Source organism: Ascaphus truei, chromosome 19 (genome assembly GCF_040206685.1).
Source record: "Ascaphus truei isolate aAscTru1 chromosome 19, aAscTru1.hap1, whole genome shotgun sequence".
NCBI lineage: Eukaryota > Metazoa > Chordata > Amphibia > Anura > Ascaphidae > Ascaphus > Ascaphus truei.
The window spans coordinates 29673135-29692166 of NC_134501.1; the positions used below are offsets into that span (position 1 = coordinate 29673135).

Here is a 19032-nt window from a genome sequence, read left to right on the forward strand (position 1 = left end):
TAGATACCAGAGGGAGTGTGTGGCAGTATTGCTTTGGTGAGTGAATCCAGGCTACAGTAAATAACAGGAGAAGTGTTCCAGGACTGCACAGGTCTGCAAGGTAAGGCAAACCATTAACCGCGGAGCGGATTCCTTACACACGCATACTGAAACCACATATAAAAATAAAATGTGTTTCAGTGGTGTTTTAAAATGTAAAGACAGGAACCCTTTCCTGTCAGCCCGGCAATGAATCCATTAACATGTTCATATGTTAAGGTTGCAAGAGCTGAGGGATTTTTCATCTCCGTACTTCAAAGGGCACCCTGCTAAGTTGCTGGCCCAGTGTCTAGAGAAGTCCGGAGTTGAAAAGCCTCAGAGACCCTAGATGTCAGGGTGGACGGAATATTGCAAGGCACCAGATACTGGTGCAAAGTATGGGCTATTAACAAACGGTAGCCAAACTCCAGACTAACTATCGCCAGGTAAGAGGTTGGGCCCGGTATGCTAAGCAGCTTAGATGTCATGTTAGCACATGCTCTTAGCAGACTGGGAAGCAACTTCTGCCCATTCTATGAACTCCTGGCAAGTCTGGGATAGGTGTGAAAAGTTGTTCCCATGGGAGGATTGCTGTGTATGTTAGAGATATGACCCTTAACAATATAAAGATGCCTGCAGTCCAGTCCCAGTTAGTTCCACCTGAGATTCATAAAGATTCGTCCAAGTTACAGCGTCAACGGTTCCGGAGTGTGAGGGGTCAACAATATCGTAACCAAGGATCATGCCCTTCTTCCAGAATTCGTTTAGCTAAGGGTTCCAGAACAAATCCTGTATGGACTGAATAAATATATTTCCTTCGTTGGAGATATAGGGGTGGCAACTTGTGCCCCTGGCCAAGGACTGTCGCACGGTTCAATTCGAGCACCCACTCTCATGCGTTCAGGGGTGCCCAGAGACTTTGTTTGCAAGTCATTCGTTTCGTGGACATTTTATTTTGTTTCCCCATCCCAGTAAGTGTTTATCCAGTTTATTTGTGAAGAGTTGTGTGTCTGTCTTAAAAGGGAATAAATTAGCATTTATTTTACCCCCCTTGTTGTGCTCAATCCAGAATCTGGGTATTAATGTGGGGTGAGACCTGGTCTCCCATGACACTGCCTTACTTGTGTTGAATGGTAAAGTCAAATTCCTGCAATGCAAGACTCCAGCGAAGCAGTTTGTCCTTCTCCCCCGACACCCTTTATAGCCAGCATAGCGGGTTGTGATCTGTGATCACAGTAAATTACCTGCCATACAGATAGGGCTGTCATTTCCGTAGAGCCCAAACAATGGCCAGGCATTATTTTTCAATTGTGGCATAAGCCACTTCTCTGGGTAAAGTAGAGTAATGGGAAAACGAGCACTGCAGACAGGATCAGGCTGGAGGCAAGGTGCAATTCAAAAGACTTTATTGCGGCATACAAGCCAAGTTAAAATGACATGAGGGAGATCCTCTGACGCGTTTCGTCCTCTTGGGGACTTTATCAAAGAGTGATCTGTTGTAACCTGACATTGCTTTTTATAGCCCTTCCTCCCTGCGTGCAATGTCCGGTTACAACAGATCATTCTTTGTTAAAGTCCCCAAGAGGACGAAATGCATCAGAGGATCTCCCTCATGTCATTTTAACTTGGCTTGTATGCCGCAATAAAGTCTTTTGAATTGCACCTTGCCTCCAGCCTGATCCTGTCTGCAGTGCTCGTTTTCCCACTACTCTACTTTGGACTTTTCTACTGGGACAGATCACGCTACAGAGCAGGGTCCACCCTTCACCCCAACTAAAGAAGCATACAGGATATCGAGCTGAAAGTGTGAGTTTACACTATATTATACGTAAAGCCACGGGAGATTTGGAAGCCCGCCCAGAGAGGGACCACCGGGTGGAGCAGCAACTCACTGGACAGGTTAGAAGACTTTTCCCTGCAAGTTGGAACACGTTGTTCATATTATTTTCTCTAAGTTGGGAACTAAAGAATTGCATTATTAGTGCCTATGGGGATGGCAACCCTGCTCACTTTATGTTAATCGAGGAATTCACAGCTAACCAGGATGTATTAAGAGCACCCAATTAGGAAACTTCCCTTACCTACCCACTTCTCTGGGTAGCAGTTTCCCTATCAGGTATACCACAGGATGTTCACCCCCTTCCTAGACCACCAGACTGTGTACAGCACCTATACCATAGTCATAGACATCGGTCTGCACAAGAATCTTCTTTGTGTAATCTGGTGCAGCCAGGATAGGAGCACTAGCCAGTGCTGTCTTCAATGCTTGGAAGGCACCTTTACAAGTGGGAGACCAGGCTACCAGAACCGAGAGTCGTTTCTGAGTCGTCAGTCAAGAGTTTAGCAATGGCACTATACTGGGGAACAAACTTCCTATAGTAGCTAACGGTGCCTATAAAAGCTTTTTGGTCCTAAGAACAGGCCACCGAAATATCGCTTCTACCTTTGCTGGTTCTGGTTTAAGGTGCCCACCACCTACTCTGTGCCATAAGTACAATACTTCTGCCATACCCACCAGACACGTTGTAGGTTTCAGTGTCAGCCCTGCTTCCCTGATTCTACTTAGCACCACTGCTACATGAACTGAGTGAGTTTTCCATGAATTACTGAACACAGTAATATCATACAGGTATGCCCTTGCGTAACCCCTGCACCTCTTCCAGTAACCTATTGACCAGGAGTTGGAAGGTACTCGGGGCATTCTTCATCCCAAATAGCATCACTAAAAACTCATACAGGCCAGTTGCAGTAATGAATGCTGACTTCTCCCTAGCCTCCTCAGTCAGAGGGATTTGCCAATAACCTTTAGACAAATCCATGGTGGTCAAATACTTTGCACCCACAAGCTCATCTAGGAGCTCCTCCATTTGGGGCAAGGGATATGCATCTAAAACCATTTGAGCATTGAGCTGCCGGTAGTCCACACAGAACCGAGTGATTTCATCCTTCTTAGGTACCAGTATGCAGAAGATGTGAGGAGCGCACAATCCGGTAGGAGCAAAGGGAGGACCCAGATAACAAAAGTACAAATTTATTGAGTCATCAAGACATTAAAGAACGCTAACACGTTCGAAACGCGTTGGATTTTAATGTCTTGATGACTCAATAAATTTGTACTTTTGTTATCTGTGTCCTCCCTTTGCTCCTACCGGATTGTGCGCTCCTCACATCTTCTGCATATTGAATACTTTACTCTGGAAGCAGCATATCCATCCAGCCGTACCAGGAATTGTGAGTAATTGTTTTATTGCTACAGGGTTAACCCCCAATGAGATAGCTGGTGGGGGCTTTTATTGCCTTCCACTACTTGTCTTCAGGAGGCTTTTACCCATAATTGTTGGCTTAATTTTTTTTCACACATTTATTTACTCTGATGTTATTTTCCTTGGATGGTGGTTTTTGGACTTATTGAACTTTATATCTGGCATTTGAGCGCTTCTGAACTTTCACCTTCTTAGGTACCAGGACTACCGGACAAGCCCAGGGTCTTGGAGATGGTATAATTACCCCTAGGGCCAGCATCACCTCTACCTCCCTTTCTATACTGTCCTCTGCTGATACACGTTAGGCATGCTTATGCAGAAGTCTCTGATCACCAGTGTCCACTGGATGGTCCCTGATATGTGTCCTATCTGACTTATCTGTGAACAGGACCCTATGCTGCTCCAACATAGTCTTTGCCTGTGCCCTCTGCTCAACACTGAGCTGGGACCCTATCTCTACCTGCTCTACTCTGACCCCCGGTCTAGGCTCTCCTAGGAGGTCAGGCAGAGCATTGTTCGCCTGGTCCCCCATCGGTGGGCTACAGATTGTGGCATCAGTGATGGCACTCTGAAATATTCCTTAAGCATATTTACATGATAAGTCTTATTTCTCCCTGTCTCTCCATCTAGCTGCTCAACAATATTGCACTCATTCATCCTTCTGATTACCGTATATGGACCAGAGCAGGCAGCCATCAATTTGTTCTGACAAGTGGGCTTCAGAACAAGCACTTGCTGCCAAGGGATGAATTCTCTGCTATGGGCATTCTGATCATACAAAGTCTTCTGCTTGGTCTGAGCCTCCTTGAGATTATTCTGTGCCAACCCCATAAGTATTTCTGACTGGTCTCTGTGAACTACCACATACTTCAGCACAGAAGCATCAATAGTGGTAGTCTCCCCTTCCCATCCCTCACGGAATAAGTCAAGAGGTCCCCGTACCCAGCGACCATATAAAAGCTTGAAGGGAGAGAACCCAGTAGATTCTTGCGGTACCTCTTGGTATGCAAAATGCAAGTGCTGCAAATGAATCACCCAGACTTTTCCTTCAGCCTCTCTAAAAGCTCAAATCATCTGCTTCAGGGTACCATTGAACCTCTCACATAATCTGTTTGTCTGGGGGAGGTAAGGGGTCGTGCGCTGGTGCTTCACCCCACATGAATCCCAGAGACACTAACAATTCTGACATGAATTGTGACCCTTGATCAGTTGAATCTCACTGGGAAATCCTACTCTAGAAATAATCACAATCAAAGCCTTTGTTACCCACCAAAGTGAGGATGTAACGCTTGCCGGTCAAGCTAGGGATCATGTCCATAGCTACTCCCTGGAAGGGTTCCCCTATTACCTGTAGTTGCCCTTGTTGCCCCCGGCCAGTAGAAACAGTGTAGAAAATGGAAGCTGGCACATGGTCTTATGCAAAGAATATTTAATGTGCCACAAGAGTGTCCAACGTTTTGGCAGGGAACTGCCTTTAGCAAGGAGAGGGCTACCAGCCTACACATTTTCCTAGCCCTCTCCTTGATCCCTTCTTGTGGCACATTAAATATTCTTTGCATAATGAGAGAACATTGAGGCACACGGTCCCCTCAATTGACAGGTGCTGCAGAGCATACAATCCAACAGTACATAATTAACTGTTTAAATATTTTTGCTGCATCTGGATATTGGGATTCAGAAGCATAATAAAGTTGAGCTTATTTTGATGAATTAACCCCTAGTTGGGAAGTGGTCTGGCGCTGACACAGAAGGGTTGACCGGGGGAAGTTCTTGAACCCACCCGGACCCCATACATAAAGTCCCGCACTGTAAAAACCAGTTCACCTGGGGAAGCTCCAACGTGGTAATGAAGTAATAAAATTACTTACTGAAGTCTTGAATCCATCCGGACTTGCGTGCTTCTAGCTGTATAGTTAAGCAGGAAGAACAACTCCCACCGGAGGGGAGAAACAGCGGGCACTGCTACGCAAAAAAAGGTAGTAAAGGCTGAACTGTGCTACAAAAAAATCTTTATTAATTAATCCATGGATAAAAGAGGAGGGACGGCCCCCCTGCAGCTCTAACGCGTTTCACCCACTTAGGGCTTTGTCAAAGAGTAGCATCTTGTGAGTAGGGTTGTAATTTTACCCCTCCGGATGCGGTTTATGCACCTTCCACACCATAATAAATTTGCTTTTTATTAATATAAAGGCCGTGCTAGTGTTTTACGTTTGTATGTCTTGTATGTCTCCTATTGTTAGTCCTTGTCCACCCCCCCAGTGTTGATTTACAGCACCATTATCTGTTTTTCTTTTCTCTTTTTCCACATATATCCTGCTGAGGTGAGAATCATCATATTTCATAATCTCAAGGACTGAATTTGGACTGTCACACTTTCATTGGTTTGGTATTTAACCTTTTTTGGCGCCGGTTATCCCCTTTTTTTCGTTTTGTCACTCTGACTGGTTGTACCACCAGTCATTCACCTGGCTGCCTATACACTTTGTAATTTCATTTGATATATTATTAGCGCTGTTTTGCACCTATCTTTTTTCTGTGATTGCTTTGTGTTGTACATTTGGTGTTAGCTGCTGTTTTTTATATATTTATATTTTAATTGTTCATACTAAGTGTAATCATGAGTTCTCTATTCATGAGATCTCGTCATAATGTCAATGTTGATAACATCTTTAGTGACCCAAGCTCAGTCCAATGTATAGAAAGTGTGACTGAAGATTTTCAACCAATACTTGCTCAGTTAGAGAAAACACTTATGCTAGAAAGCAAACAATGGTGGGAAGCCACCACACTGAGCAAGTATTTGGAAAATCACCGTATCCCTAGGGGGCTTAGGGTTCGCAAAAAACCTACCGGTGATGCGCACAATGAGGGCTTCATGAGGGAATGGAATGAAACACTAGACCAGTGCTCGTTCTCTCTCATGAAGCTTTTGGTGCATCAGCGGAGAAAAACCCTAGCTGAATTGGACGATCATATATTAGATATGAAGATCCAATTAGATCCTTATAAAGACAACAAAGAGTTGCTCGCTTTAGAACCGACAATTAAGAAAAGGCTAGATCAGGCAGAATTAGAGATAGTTCAAATCAAACAACAAAAATTTTTCAGGGACAAACAAGATTATGACACTGGTTGTCAGAGAGATTGGGCAAAGAAATCCAAAGAGATTAATGTCACGAAGGTAGACAATAAGAAACCTAATTTAGCGATAGGATCCAAAGAATCCAATGTTAATAGGAGCAAATTTACACATAAGGGAGCCAATAATGGCCCAAAAAAACCCTCTACCAATGTACTAGTTCCTACACCGTTCGTTCCGGTTAAGCAACCATTGCATGATAAAAATCTATATCTGCAACAAAAAAGAGCTAAGGAACGTTATGATGCACTTACATTACCTCAATCAATGCCCATTCCGGTCAGCAATAGATATACATTGCTGTCCGACATAGGATCAGAGAGTGATGTGGAGAGCATCTCGTATACACCACTCCCCACACCAGCCATTAAATCAAATTTTTCTTTTTTAGAATGGAGGAAGGAAAGAGATCACATCTTCCCAGAGGTGGAAATAATCAAACATATATCAGAAATCCAACCTCCATTAAACCACAAAAAAAGAAAGACAGGACCCGAGGGAGAAGAGGAGGTACTAGTAGAAATCGGGTAAAAACTAAAAAATAGCATCCGAATATCTTCAATATCAGTCAGTATCAGCTCACTGATATTGAGAAAAAAGTACTTAACAAAGGGCTTAAGTTTGCTCCAGTCTGTGGACCGAATAGTTTTAATCTCTTTATAGATGTTCACAAATTTGCCCGCAAACTCGCCCTGAAAAAATATTTTGCTAGGGATAAAATCACTAATCAAATTAATCCCATTCAAGAGGTACGCAGCACTACTGATCCTCAAGAAAAGATTTTTAAAAAAGCATCCACGTTCTATCCAAAGTTCACGCAAGGACATCTAGTGAGCTCCTTTGTAGAGATGGTCAGCATAGATTTAGAGAACTCATGTAGAACATACAAAATTAAAAAAGATAATTTTAATATTAAAGAAAAAGAGGCAGTCCAAAATCTAGAGAATAATGACTCGATTGTCATCAAATCGGCTGATAAGGGTGGGGGTATTGTGGTCATGGACAAAGAATATTATTTAAAAGAGTCCATGAGATTACTGGGAGATGAGACCACATACCTCCCCCTTAACAGTGACCCTTTGGTGCATTTCAAAGCCGAACTGGGAGAATTGTTGACTTCTGGTGTAGATAGTGGGGCAATATGTGAGGATGAGTTCAAGTTTTTGTCTGTTCAGTTTCCATGTACACCGTTATTTTACTTTATACCTAAGATTCACAAAAATGTAACTGTACCTCCGGGGAGACCTATTATTTCTGGTATCTCTTCCCTCACTTCAAATCTTTCACAATTTATAGATCACCATCTTCAACCCTTAGTCACTGGTGGTAGATCCTATTTGCGAGACACGACACATACGTTACAAATTTTAAAAGATCTAAAATGGCAGCACGATTACATTCTTGCCACAGCTGATATAACATCCTTGTACACAGTTATCGACCATCATCAAGGATGCCAGGCCGTGTCTCGCAAACTGGAACACTCCAGTGGCTATTCACGCACTAAGAGGGATTTTTTGATGGAGAGTATTTGGTTTATTTTGACACATAATTATTTCACTTTTAATTCTCACTATTACATTCAGAAATGTGGTACCGCTATGGGCACGAGGTTTGCTCCTAGTTATGCCAACTTATTTATGGACAGTTGGGAGGAGGAGTTCATCTGGAACAACTGTCCTCTAGGAGCAAACCTGGTGCTCTGGCGGCGCTACATTGATGATGTGATCTTTATTTGGTCAGGCTCTCAGGATTCCTTAAATGATTTTTGCACATATTTAAATCAGAATCACCTTAATCTTAAATTCACTTGTAGTTTTAGTACTGAACACATTGATTTTTTGGACCTTCACATATATGTCAAAGATGATATATTGCACACTAAGACCTTCTTTAAGCCTGTGCAGGCAAATAACTATGTGCGCGCGGATAGTCACCATAATCCGCAGTGGCTGGGAAATATCCCAAAGGGTCAACTGGTACGTCTTAAACGTAACTGTTACGAAGATGAGATTTTTAAGAAACAAGCAGAAGATTTAAAACAAAAATTCATTAATAGAAAATATCAAGAGTTTGAATTAAATGAGGCTTTTAATCAGGTTAATGAGATCAATAGGGACACTTTACTTCAGTACGATGCTAAAAAGAAGGAAACATTAAATAGATGTCACAATCAGGTAGCGTTCATCACTCAATACAATGAGATGGCGCCAAAAATTAAACAAATTATAAATAAATATTGGCCTATTTTATTACAAGATGAAGTATTGGCAGACATCCTTCCAAAAAAAGCTAATATTATATTTTCAAAGGCTAATAACTTGAAATCCAAACTAGCTCCCAGTTGTCCGGTGAACCAAAAAAAACAGAAACTAGGAGGGAGTCTAAAAGGTTTCTTCACCTGTGCAAAGTGCGTAGCATGCTCTTTTAGTAAAAATTCTAAACAATTTACATCTAACGTCACCAATAGGAGTTACCCTATACATAATTTCATTAACTGCCACTCCATATACAGTATGTTATATATTTATTGCAATGCCCTTGTGGCTTACAATATGTGGGCAGAACAGGGAGAACGTTCCAGAGACGTGTCTATGAGCATATCTACAACATTAAGAGGGGCTTAGTGACACATAGTGTCTCGCATCACTTTTCTCTGTACCATGATAAAAGTCCCAAGGGTCTTATCTGTCAGGCAATTGAGCAGGTTGATGTTAATCCCAGAGGGGGGAGTAGACTTCAGCAGGCCAGTATACGTGAAGCCTACTGGATTTATGAACTAAAAACTCTCTCCCCGAAAGGAATGAATATCGACTTTGAACTCAAAGCCTTTTTATAATCATCTTTTTTAAGTCATTAATTCATTGTTCTGCCTCTGTACATTTTTAATAATTTTTAATGCATTTTCAATGTTCTTTTAAATGTTTTTAATGTTTTCTCTTAATGTTTTTTCTTTTTGTTATCCCATTTAGGGGCCTATGCAGAGAGCAGCGAATTTAAAAATTGGCGAGTTTAATAAAAAGTAGCTTTTTTGGAGAGTTTTATTCTCCATATGCAGAAATGTGCGAATTCTGCTATGTTTTACATGAATGCGTGTGGCGAGTTTAAATTGGCGAGATGCGCGCTGCAGAAATGTGTTAAAAAAAAATTGCGCCTTTTTTTTCCTTTCCTATGGCCGCGAGCGGCAGCTTCTTGCCAACTTTTCCTGGCGAGGCAAAAAGGAGACAATCGCGCCATTTTATTGGCGCGAACAGCCGCTAGATGCCGTTCGCGCCTCTCTGCATTAGGATATTTTTAAAACTGGCGAGATGGAGGTTCTCGCCAGCCGCGAGGCGAGTTTTAGAAATAGAAAAAAAAAATTGGCGCGTTTTTCGTAACTCGCCATTTTCTGCTGTTTTCTGCGCAAATTTCTCCAAAAAATGGCGAGTTTTGAAATAGCGCTGCTCTCTGCATAGGCCCCTTAATGTTTTATGTTTGTTCTGTATGTTGATTAGCATAGGCCATTTTTTATGTGCTGCCGTTTATCATCCCTACATGAGGTTAATATTAATTATCCAATTAACCAATAAGAACTTTGGACTGATGGTATATATACCATAGAGACTAAAAGGCACGCACATCCCTTGAAGAAGTACGCGCATGCGTACGAAACGCGTCGGGAAGTTTCGAGTTATTAGAGTGTTCCAGGTCGTGGAGAAGTCTGCAGTCCCAAAAGGAGAAATCTGCAGTCTTCAAAGTGCTACAACCGATTTGCGGCGGTATCGCGGTTGCTGAGGAGGACTGGAAGACTGGAGTCCTGTGAGCCTTTGGTGGGACTACAGCGGAGGAGACGTCACGTCCGCCCAGAGGCCCAGTCATCTGAGTCATCTGTCTTCCATCCCGGTCACGTGTGGACGCCAGGCAAAGTGCTCCGGTCGCCATCTTGAGAGCCAAGCTGCAGGCATCCAGTTCGTTGCTTTTACCTTTCCAGCATCTTGTGAGTAGGGTTGTAATTTTACCCCTCCGGATGCGGTTTATGCACCTTCCACACCATAATAAATTAGCTTTTTATTAATATAAAGGCCGTGCTAGTGTTTTACGTTTGTATGTCTTGTATGTCTCCTATTGTTAGTCCTTGACCACCCCCCCAGTGTTGATTTACTGCACCATTATCTGTTTTTCTTTTCTCTTTTTCCACATATATCCTGCTGAGGTGAGAATCATCATATTTCATAATCTCAAGGACTGCATTTGGACTGTCACACTTTCATTGGTTTGGTATTTAACCTTTTTTGGCGCCGGTTATCCCCTTTTTTTCGTTTTGTCACTCTGACTGGTTGTACCACCAGTCATTCACCTGGCTGCCTATACACTTTGTAATTTCATTTGATATATTATTAGCGCTGTTTTGCACCTATCTTTTTCCTGTGATACTCGGTGCGTAGCCTCCAAAAATACCGGATGCAACCCGGATGGTGACGTCATGTCCGGTGGGAGTTGTTCTTCCTATTCTTTGCATAAGACCGTGTGCCTGCTTCCATTTTCTAAAGCCGACAGCTAACTTTAGTTAGGAGCATCCTGCAACGATGATATTTGGTGTGGGCATTACTCAGGTACGAACACATAAAGTGGTTATGTTTTTGAGCATTAACGTTCACCCCCAGTATTAAATGAGTGCCCTCTATAATTTTGGTATTTTAAAGTTATAAGAGTAAGATAATTAACATTTTAGACAGGAGGGGATTCGCCTTCCTTCAGTTCAGAACAGGAGATGACACTTAGGGTGTGTAATCCTGGGTTTTGAAATGCTTAGCAGGAAATCTTTGAGATTCAAAGAAATAGAGGTGTGAGAGCCATTTGTTCACAGCGGGGCTTATGGCTACTAGATCAAAGGGACATTTGTCCTAAAGGTGTTATACCTTTTGTTGACACGTAGGGTGTGTAATACTGGGCTTTGAAATGCTTAGCAGATCTCCTGGGAAGTAAGCTTGGCTAGGTATGCTAAGTGGCCAGTGGAGGGAAGAATACATTTTTGTTGCACATGCTCAGTTGCAATACTAAGGCTTTGTGCCAGGTTTTGGAGTGACTGGCAAAACCTTTGCTATAGGTGGGATAATTGGTTCCAACACCAGAGATTGGCTGTACATTATGGAAATAGGACATGTGAAGTTTTTGAAAGGTCATGAAGTCAGTTAGAAAGTCAGTTCCATCTGAGAGTCATCTGCGTTTAAGATTCATCTAAGCTACAGCGGGTGGTACAGAGACTATTTCATTGCCACTAAAGATTTGTATCCAGCTTCCAGTATTCGCAAGGACTAAGGATTGGCTAATTAATCCTGCATTGGGGGGAACGAAAATATTACTTTTGGCATAAATACAGGGGTTTCCACTAGCCCCCTTAGCCAAGGACTGTTATACGGCTCTTTTTGTGCAGCAACCCCACGTGTGGGAATTCCAGCCTAGAGTCGTAATTTCTGTGGATTTCGTTCTGTGGATATTTTATTTCATTTGACCCCATTTCAGTAAGTGTTATTCGTGATCATTTTGTAATTCAAGCTGTGTGTGTTATTTATGTGAATAAATACAATTTATTATATTTCATGCTTTATTCAATCAAAGGATCCAGATAGTAAAGTGTTAATAAGCATGGTCTACCGTGACAGGACCCCATCATCTACAGGGTAATAAATGACCGCCTTCTAAGGGGAGATCATGTTCATGGTGAACGTAATCAAGAAGGCAATGGAGCAGGCTCCACGTTTGTTTCATGTCTCGGTGAGCCTGCCACGTGATTAGCTTCCACATCAGACTCTCCCCCCAGATTTCAGACATTCAAAAACTCTGAAAACTCACTTTTATAAGGAAGCCTATCTGGCAAACCCCTAATATCCTGCACCCTCCCCCCCACAAACCTCCCCCCCCAAGCCTATTTGTACCAGCTGTGCGCCGGGACAAAACTCCACGCTATGTGACACCCCCTAACAAACACCAACTAAAGCTCAATAGATGTAGGTGTGCAGCAGATCAGGGCCGCTGACAGATTTCCCGAGGCCCAGGACTAGTGTTACATCCGGCCCCCCATGTCAGCGGTATTCCGAGCTCCCCCTAACCCATTTCACAACTCACGACCCCCTCTATTTCCCCCATCTTCCCATGTCTTTCTCTCCCCTCCATCTCACTCCCTCTTACTCACTCACCCCCCTTCCGGCTCGCATATATTTATCTACCCTGCGTCTCACTCTTAGGCCACGCTTATAGTCCTGGCGACAGCGACGGAGCATCGCGTCAAAACAATTTTATTTAATCCGTCACGTGCGCCTATAGTAGGCGCGAGTGTGCGACATTGCGACCGAAATCCCTGAAGTCAATGAAAATGTATTTTTTTCAGTGGCCACCACGTGACATCAGCGGGACCGTGAGCGGTTTCAACCAATGAGGGTGAATCGCCACACACCCCGGTCGCCGTCTCTTGTCCCCTACACTATAGGCAAACAATTGCTGCGGCAACGGATGGCGTCACGATGTCGCGTCGCTGTAGCCAGGACTATAAGTGTGGCCTTAGGCTGTGATTATAGTGCCAGCTGCAGGACACTTGACTGAATGACGCCACTCACGCGAAACCTGCACTGTAGGCCGGAGGCATCAGGGAGGTGTGGCGGAGGCATCACACGAGCAGTTAGCTCTCATTGACTAAACCGCATCACATGACACTGACGTCACGTGGCCTTCCGCTTGGTGAGATAAATTAATTTGTCTCTCCTGGATTCTGCCTCTGACGTGCCTCTTCGCGGTCGCACGCACTATGGGCAACTACATTGAAAGCAAGGTACTTGTTTCTGCAGCGACAATTACTCCCTTTTTTCCTCACTCACTGCCTCTCTCTCCTCTCACTCGCCCCCACCTTCCATCAATTATCTGACTCTCATTCAATCCTCCACTCAAAATACATACAAACCCCCCCATTCCATATTAAAAAGATCCCACTCCCCCCCAATAAATATAAAGCAAACCCCACTCTCCCCCATTACATAAAAAAAGATCCTGCCCCCCCTCCCCCCATACATATAAAAAAAAGTAGACTTACCTTGGGGATGGTCAGTCCAGGCCCGGTAGCTCTGGGGGCCCGGTGCTGCAAATTGGGGCCGACTTCTGGTCAGGCCAGTCCCGGCGGCCGGGCCCCAGCTCTCCATCAGCTGCAGGCCTCCTCACTCTGTGTCCCACGCTGAGTTTCCAAATTCAGTGCGTACCAGAAGCTGAGGGTTAGCTTACTTCCGGCGCGCTGACATCAGAGGCCAGTTGAGCGCCGTTAGCATTGGAAGCTCGGTGTGGGACACATAGTGAGAAAGAGGAGTGCATTTGATGAAGAGCTGGTGCCAAGCCGCGACCGGCAGCTGGGCCAAAGTTCAGGACCATTTTGCAGTACCGGGCCCCTGCAGTCACCGGGCCTGGCATACTTTTTCCTTCGTCCCCCCATGTCAGAGCCCCTGCAGCTGACCATACTCCATCCTGATGTATACTCCATCCTGATGTATACTCCGTCCGTCAACGAGCGGCCATTTTACCTTTTGCTTCCATGCTGCCCCTTATTCCCTCAAGACAATCGGAGGCCAACTCCAGTTCTCAAGGGCCACCATTAGGTCATGTTTAAAGGATATCCCTGGTTTGGCACAGGTGGCTCAATCAAAGACTGAGTCACTGATTTAGCCTCCTGTGCTGACGCAGGGATATCCTTAAAACCTGACCTGTTGAGGACTGGAGTTGGCCACCACTGCTCTAGAGTGTAAGCTCTCAGGACGAGGGCCCTCATTACCTTCTGTATCTGTTAGTGCACATCTGTCCTTACCTGTATGTCATTCAGTTTATGGAATTTACATCTCTCTGCACCCGCATTGTACCGCGCTACGGAATATGTTGGCGCTTTTCAAAGAAACGATAATAATAGACACGTCAGGAATGCAGAGAACAAAGTAGCAAACTTTATCCCCCCCCCCCTTGGCAGCAAAGGGATCAAAACTATTAGAGAAGTCCCCCCCCCCCCCTTGTTCATCTATCAGCACCTTACCTTGGAGATTTTTTTGACCTGCCTGGCTTCGGATTTGGAAGCCCGATCGTACATACCCAAAACAGCAACATGGAAAGTTCTGTGCAAGAGAGAAAGACGTGTAAATACCATTGTTAATACCAGAGGTCACAGCATGAGGTTATTAGAGAGTATGGGTGGCACCGGAGTATCAATAAGTTTTGATATTTTCAAACCTTTAGTATCACAACCTCCCTCCAAATAACATAGGGAGAGACACGTGTGCTCAAAAAGGAGCTCACCTGAGATACCGGATAAATATTCATTTTTTAACTAGATTATTTAGCCTTAACTGTGTAAGGGATCGGGGGACACGCGCCTCTCAGCGGGTCCCCGTCACCTCAGCTCCCACTGCGGCTTTCAGCTCCGGTTCCCCGCTCCCTCGGCTCCTTACCTCTCCTGCCCCCATGCCGTGCCGCTCCTCCGCGGCGCACATCGCATCCTCCCGCGTGTGGCCGGGGCGCGCGCACGGCAAGCTTACAGAGTGCGCGCGCACCCGATCCTCTTACTCGTCCTCACATGCCACTGGCTCCACCCCCCATCGGCTGCAGGCGATTTCAACTGCTCACCTCTTTGAATCCCCCCCTGCTCACCTGGACCTATCCCTGGGATCACTCAGACAGGCCTCCGCTCCACCCCTTGCTACCATTGGTCCTCCTGCATTTATAACCCCAGTCTACCCTCTACTTCTTCGCTCTGCATAGCTCTTCTGTGACTCCTGTGTGCAGTGTCTATGCCAAGCTCTGTTCTCTGTTACAGCTCTTGTTCCTGTCCCTGCCCCTGTTGGATACCTTTGGATTTGATGTCGCCTCTTGTTTGACTCCGTGTACCTCGCAATCCCTGGACTCGGCTTTCGACCTCACTACGCTGCTTTCTCCTGCCCCAGACCCACGGCTCTTGGATATTGACCCTCTGACTTCTGGAAACCCGGACTCAGCAAGTATATCGTTAACCCTTTCTCACCCGGCCCGGCAACGCACTTTACCACACTCCGGGCACGCCCTCACTGCTGTAGGTGCGTGTTATATCCTTACCCACCTCAGTACTGGGGACTGGCCAGGTCTGCGGGCATGCAGGCGTTAAAAACTGTAAATGACACACAGTAGCACAAAGTATTTTGGGTCGGACTAATTGGTTACCCTCTAATTACCCTCTAACATGTATGTATGTGTTCATCCAGCATGCCGGTAATTTAGGAGGATAGCGGTAAATTTATTACACCCTTTGACCAAATTACTATGGCTAACAGATGCTATGTGGGATTTCAAACATTGTGCTAGCAAAGGACTCAAGTGTTTCCTTACATTAGGAATCAGGCTACAAAAATATCTAATAAATGACTTCTGTGCCAAAGTTACAGTAGCGGCGCCGCTGAGTCTAAAGCGGCCGTCACCGCGGTTAAAAAAAAAATGCGGGCGCTGCGCGGCAGTACCCCGCCGCGAACCGGTAAGGTTCACGGCCGCTTTTCCGCGCTTTCAATAGAAAGCGCCATAGCGCTTTTCTATTGAGGCGCGGGAAAGTCCGGGAGCGTGCGGGGAGCGCGCACGCAACTTTCGCCAACTTGCCCGTCACGTGCCCGGCCAGCTCCTGTCTTTTGTAAGACTCAGCTCGGCCGGGACAGTATTGCCCTAGATTGCCTGCAGGTACCTTGAATTACCTGTAATAGCACACCAATCTATTACAAGTTTGATGATTCTCTATTATTAAAGCTTCCCACATCGATGACGTAACTTTGTTACAGCATTTAGTTACCAGATTATGTATGTATGTATGTATGTATGTATGTATGTATGTATGTATGTATGTATGCATGTATGTACAGTATGTAGTTAAGTTATGGTGGGTAAAAAAAGTGACAAAAACCTCCACAGCAAAGCATATAACAAATGGAAATATTACTGTATGCTCATTTGTATGTCTTAGACAGGTCTGCAACCCCGCCTTTCACCATTATCACCCAGCACACAGCACTTCCACTGCAGCAATGAATTCTGGGAAATGACATGCAAATGAGCACACAGTGCCACCTTTTACTTCAAAACCATAAACATGGTTCCCTATAGGCTTAAGCTTGCTGCATGGTCACAGCTTTGAGCACATCCAGGGTTAAGATGCTGTAACGCCTGTATGCCTGCAGACCTGGCCAGTCCCCAGTACTGAGGTGGGAAGGGTATAACACGCAGCAACAGCAGTCAGGGCGTGCCCGGAGTGTAGTAAAGTGCATTGCGGGGCCTGGTGAGAAAGGGTTAACGATATACTTGCTGAGTCTGGGGGTCCAGAAGTCAGAGGGTCAATATCCAAGAGCCGTGGGTTTGGGGCAGGAGAAAGCAGCGTAGTGAGGTCCAAAGCCGAGTCCCGGTATTGCGAGGTATACGGAGTCAAACAAGACCCGAGATCAAATCCAAAGGTATCCAACAGGGGCAGGAACAAGAGCTGTAACAGAGAACAGAGCTTGGCATAGACAGCTGCACACAGGAGGCACAGAAGAGCTATGCAGAGCGAGGAAGTAGAGGGCAGACTGAGGTTATAAATGCAGGAGGACCAATGGTAGCAAGGCGTGGAGCGGAGGCCTGTCTGAGTGATCCCAGGGATAGGTCCAGGTGAGCAGGGAGGGATTCAGAGAGGTGAGTAGTTGAAATCGCCTGCAGCCGATGGGTGGCGGAGCCAGTGGCATGTGAGGACGAGTAAGAAGATCGGGTGTGCGCGCACTCTGTAAGCTTGCCGTACGCGCGCCCCGGCCGCACGCGGGAGGATGCGGTGTGCGCCGCGGAGGAGCAGCACGGCATTGGGGCAAGAGAGGTAAGGAGCCGAGGGAGCGGGGAACCAGAGCTGACAGCTGCAGTGGGAGCTGAGGTGATGGGGACCCGCTGAGAGGCGCATGTCCCCCGATCCCTTACACAGTACCCCCCCCCCCCTTGAGGATCGGACTCCGGATGATCCTCCCAAGGTTTGTTAGAAATTTCCGACTAAATTGTTTAAGAAGATCTGGAGCATGAATATGATGACAAGGTACCCAGGAACGTTCCTCCGGGCCATATCCTTTCCAATGAACGAGGAACTGAAGTCTGCCCCTGGAAAAACAGGAATCAAGAATGGAATGGACCTCAAATTCCTGTTGCCCTTTTATTACGACGGGATTTGGTCTCTGAGGACGGTCCGGAATATGTACATTTTGAACGAAGGGTTTCAAAAGGGACACGTGGAACACGGATGGTATCCTCATGGTGGGGGGTATCGAAAGTCGATACGCTACAGGATTGATCCGTTCGAGGACCTTGAAGGGACCCAAGAATCTAGGAGCCAGCTTCTGGGAAGGAGTTTTAAGCTTGATATTTTTTGAAGATAGCCAAACTCTGTCTCCAGGTTTGTATTCTGGCCCCACCTGACGTCGCCATCTACTTGTGTTTTTTGTTTTTGGACGGCCCCTTGCAAGGCTTTTTGAATCTTCTTCCAAGAGTTTTGTAGATTAGAGATGTGAGTATCTGCTGCAGGAACACCAGGGGGGTGTGGGGGGGGAGAGGGGAAGGCTGCTGGGATGGAACCCATAATTAATGAAAAAAGGCAACTCTTGTATGGACTCATTCTTCAGCGAATTAATAGCGAACTCCGCCCAGGGTAATAGATCCACCCAGTTGTCTTGAGATTCTGAGACAAAGCATCTGAGATACTGCTCCAAGGTCTGATTAATTCTCTCCGTCTGGTCATTGGTCTGCGGGTGGTAACCCAAGGAGAAGACGAAAGCCCTTTTGAGGAACTCGAAGGCTTTGATGGCTTCAGAGGACCATGCTGTCGGATCAACATCTTTTTTGGTAAGAGCAGTAATGGGTAATGCGATAGTGGAGAAATTACGGATGAATTTTCGATAGTAATTAGAAAAGCCAAGGAAACGCGGAACGGCTTTTAGGGAATTCGGCAACGGCCAATCCAGAACAGCCTTGGTGAAACCTTTATCGGAGATTATATAGCCAAGGAAGGCTGTGGATCATTGGTGGAAGAGACATTTCTTCATCTTCGCGTAGAGGCTATTTGCCGGAAGCCGAGAGAGAACTATCTTGGTGTGACGAATGTGCTCTTCCAGGTTATTGGAGAAAATGAGGATATCATCTAAGTATACTACTGCTGCGGCACAGTTTATTCGAGCATTTGCCCGTTCTGTGCCGCAGCAGTAGCCTGGCGCGCGCCCGAGTGTGACGGGCGCGCGCCGAAGCAGCGGAAGAGCGCCCTCCGATCGGGGCGCTCTCCCTACCGCTGCCGGGTCCGCCGGGTCCCCCGGAACCCCCTGCCGCTGTCCCGCGATCGCGGGACACCAGGGCTCCCTCGGGGAGCCCCTGGACACGCTTGCAGGGGGCGCACGCTCCCGATGACGCGTGACCGCGCGTCTATGACGCGCGGCACGCCGAGGGGCGGCCACTAGCAAGCCGGGATATTTCCCGGCTTGCGGTACCGACCACACTTCAATAAAGTGTGTCGGTAGTGTATGACGAAGATACCCAAAATGTCCCAGAATATATCATTCATAAATTCTTGGAAAACGGCAGGGGCATTGCAGAGGC

The 19032-nt window shown here is 45.8% G+C and overlaps 1 protein-coding gene across 4 annotated transcripts in view; it reads right to left on the reverse strand.

Moving 5' to 3' along the window:
- LOC142470112 (chymotrypsinogen A-like) overlaps positions 1-19032 on the reverse strand; it is a 73878-nt gene that overhangs the window by 23651 nt on the left and 31195 nt on the right. For 2 of the 4 annotated variants that reach the window (XM_075577049.1, XM_075577051.1), the window contains 2 exons: positions 14462-14540; positions 1851-1933 (listed from right to left, as the gene is read on the reverse strand). In XM_075577049.1, the coding sequence (XP_075433164.1) occupies positions 1851-1933; positions 14462-14540 (162 nt within the window). The remainder of the gene's footprint in view (positions 1-1850; positions 1934-14461; positions 14541-19032) is intronic. The other 2 variants (XM_075577050.1, XM_075577052.1) reach the window with 1 other exon arrangement.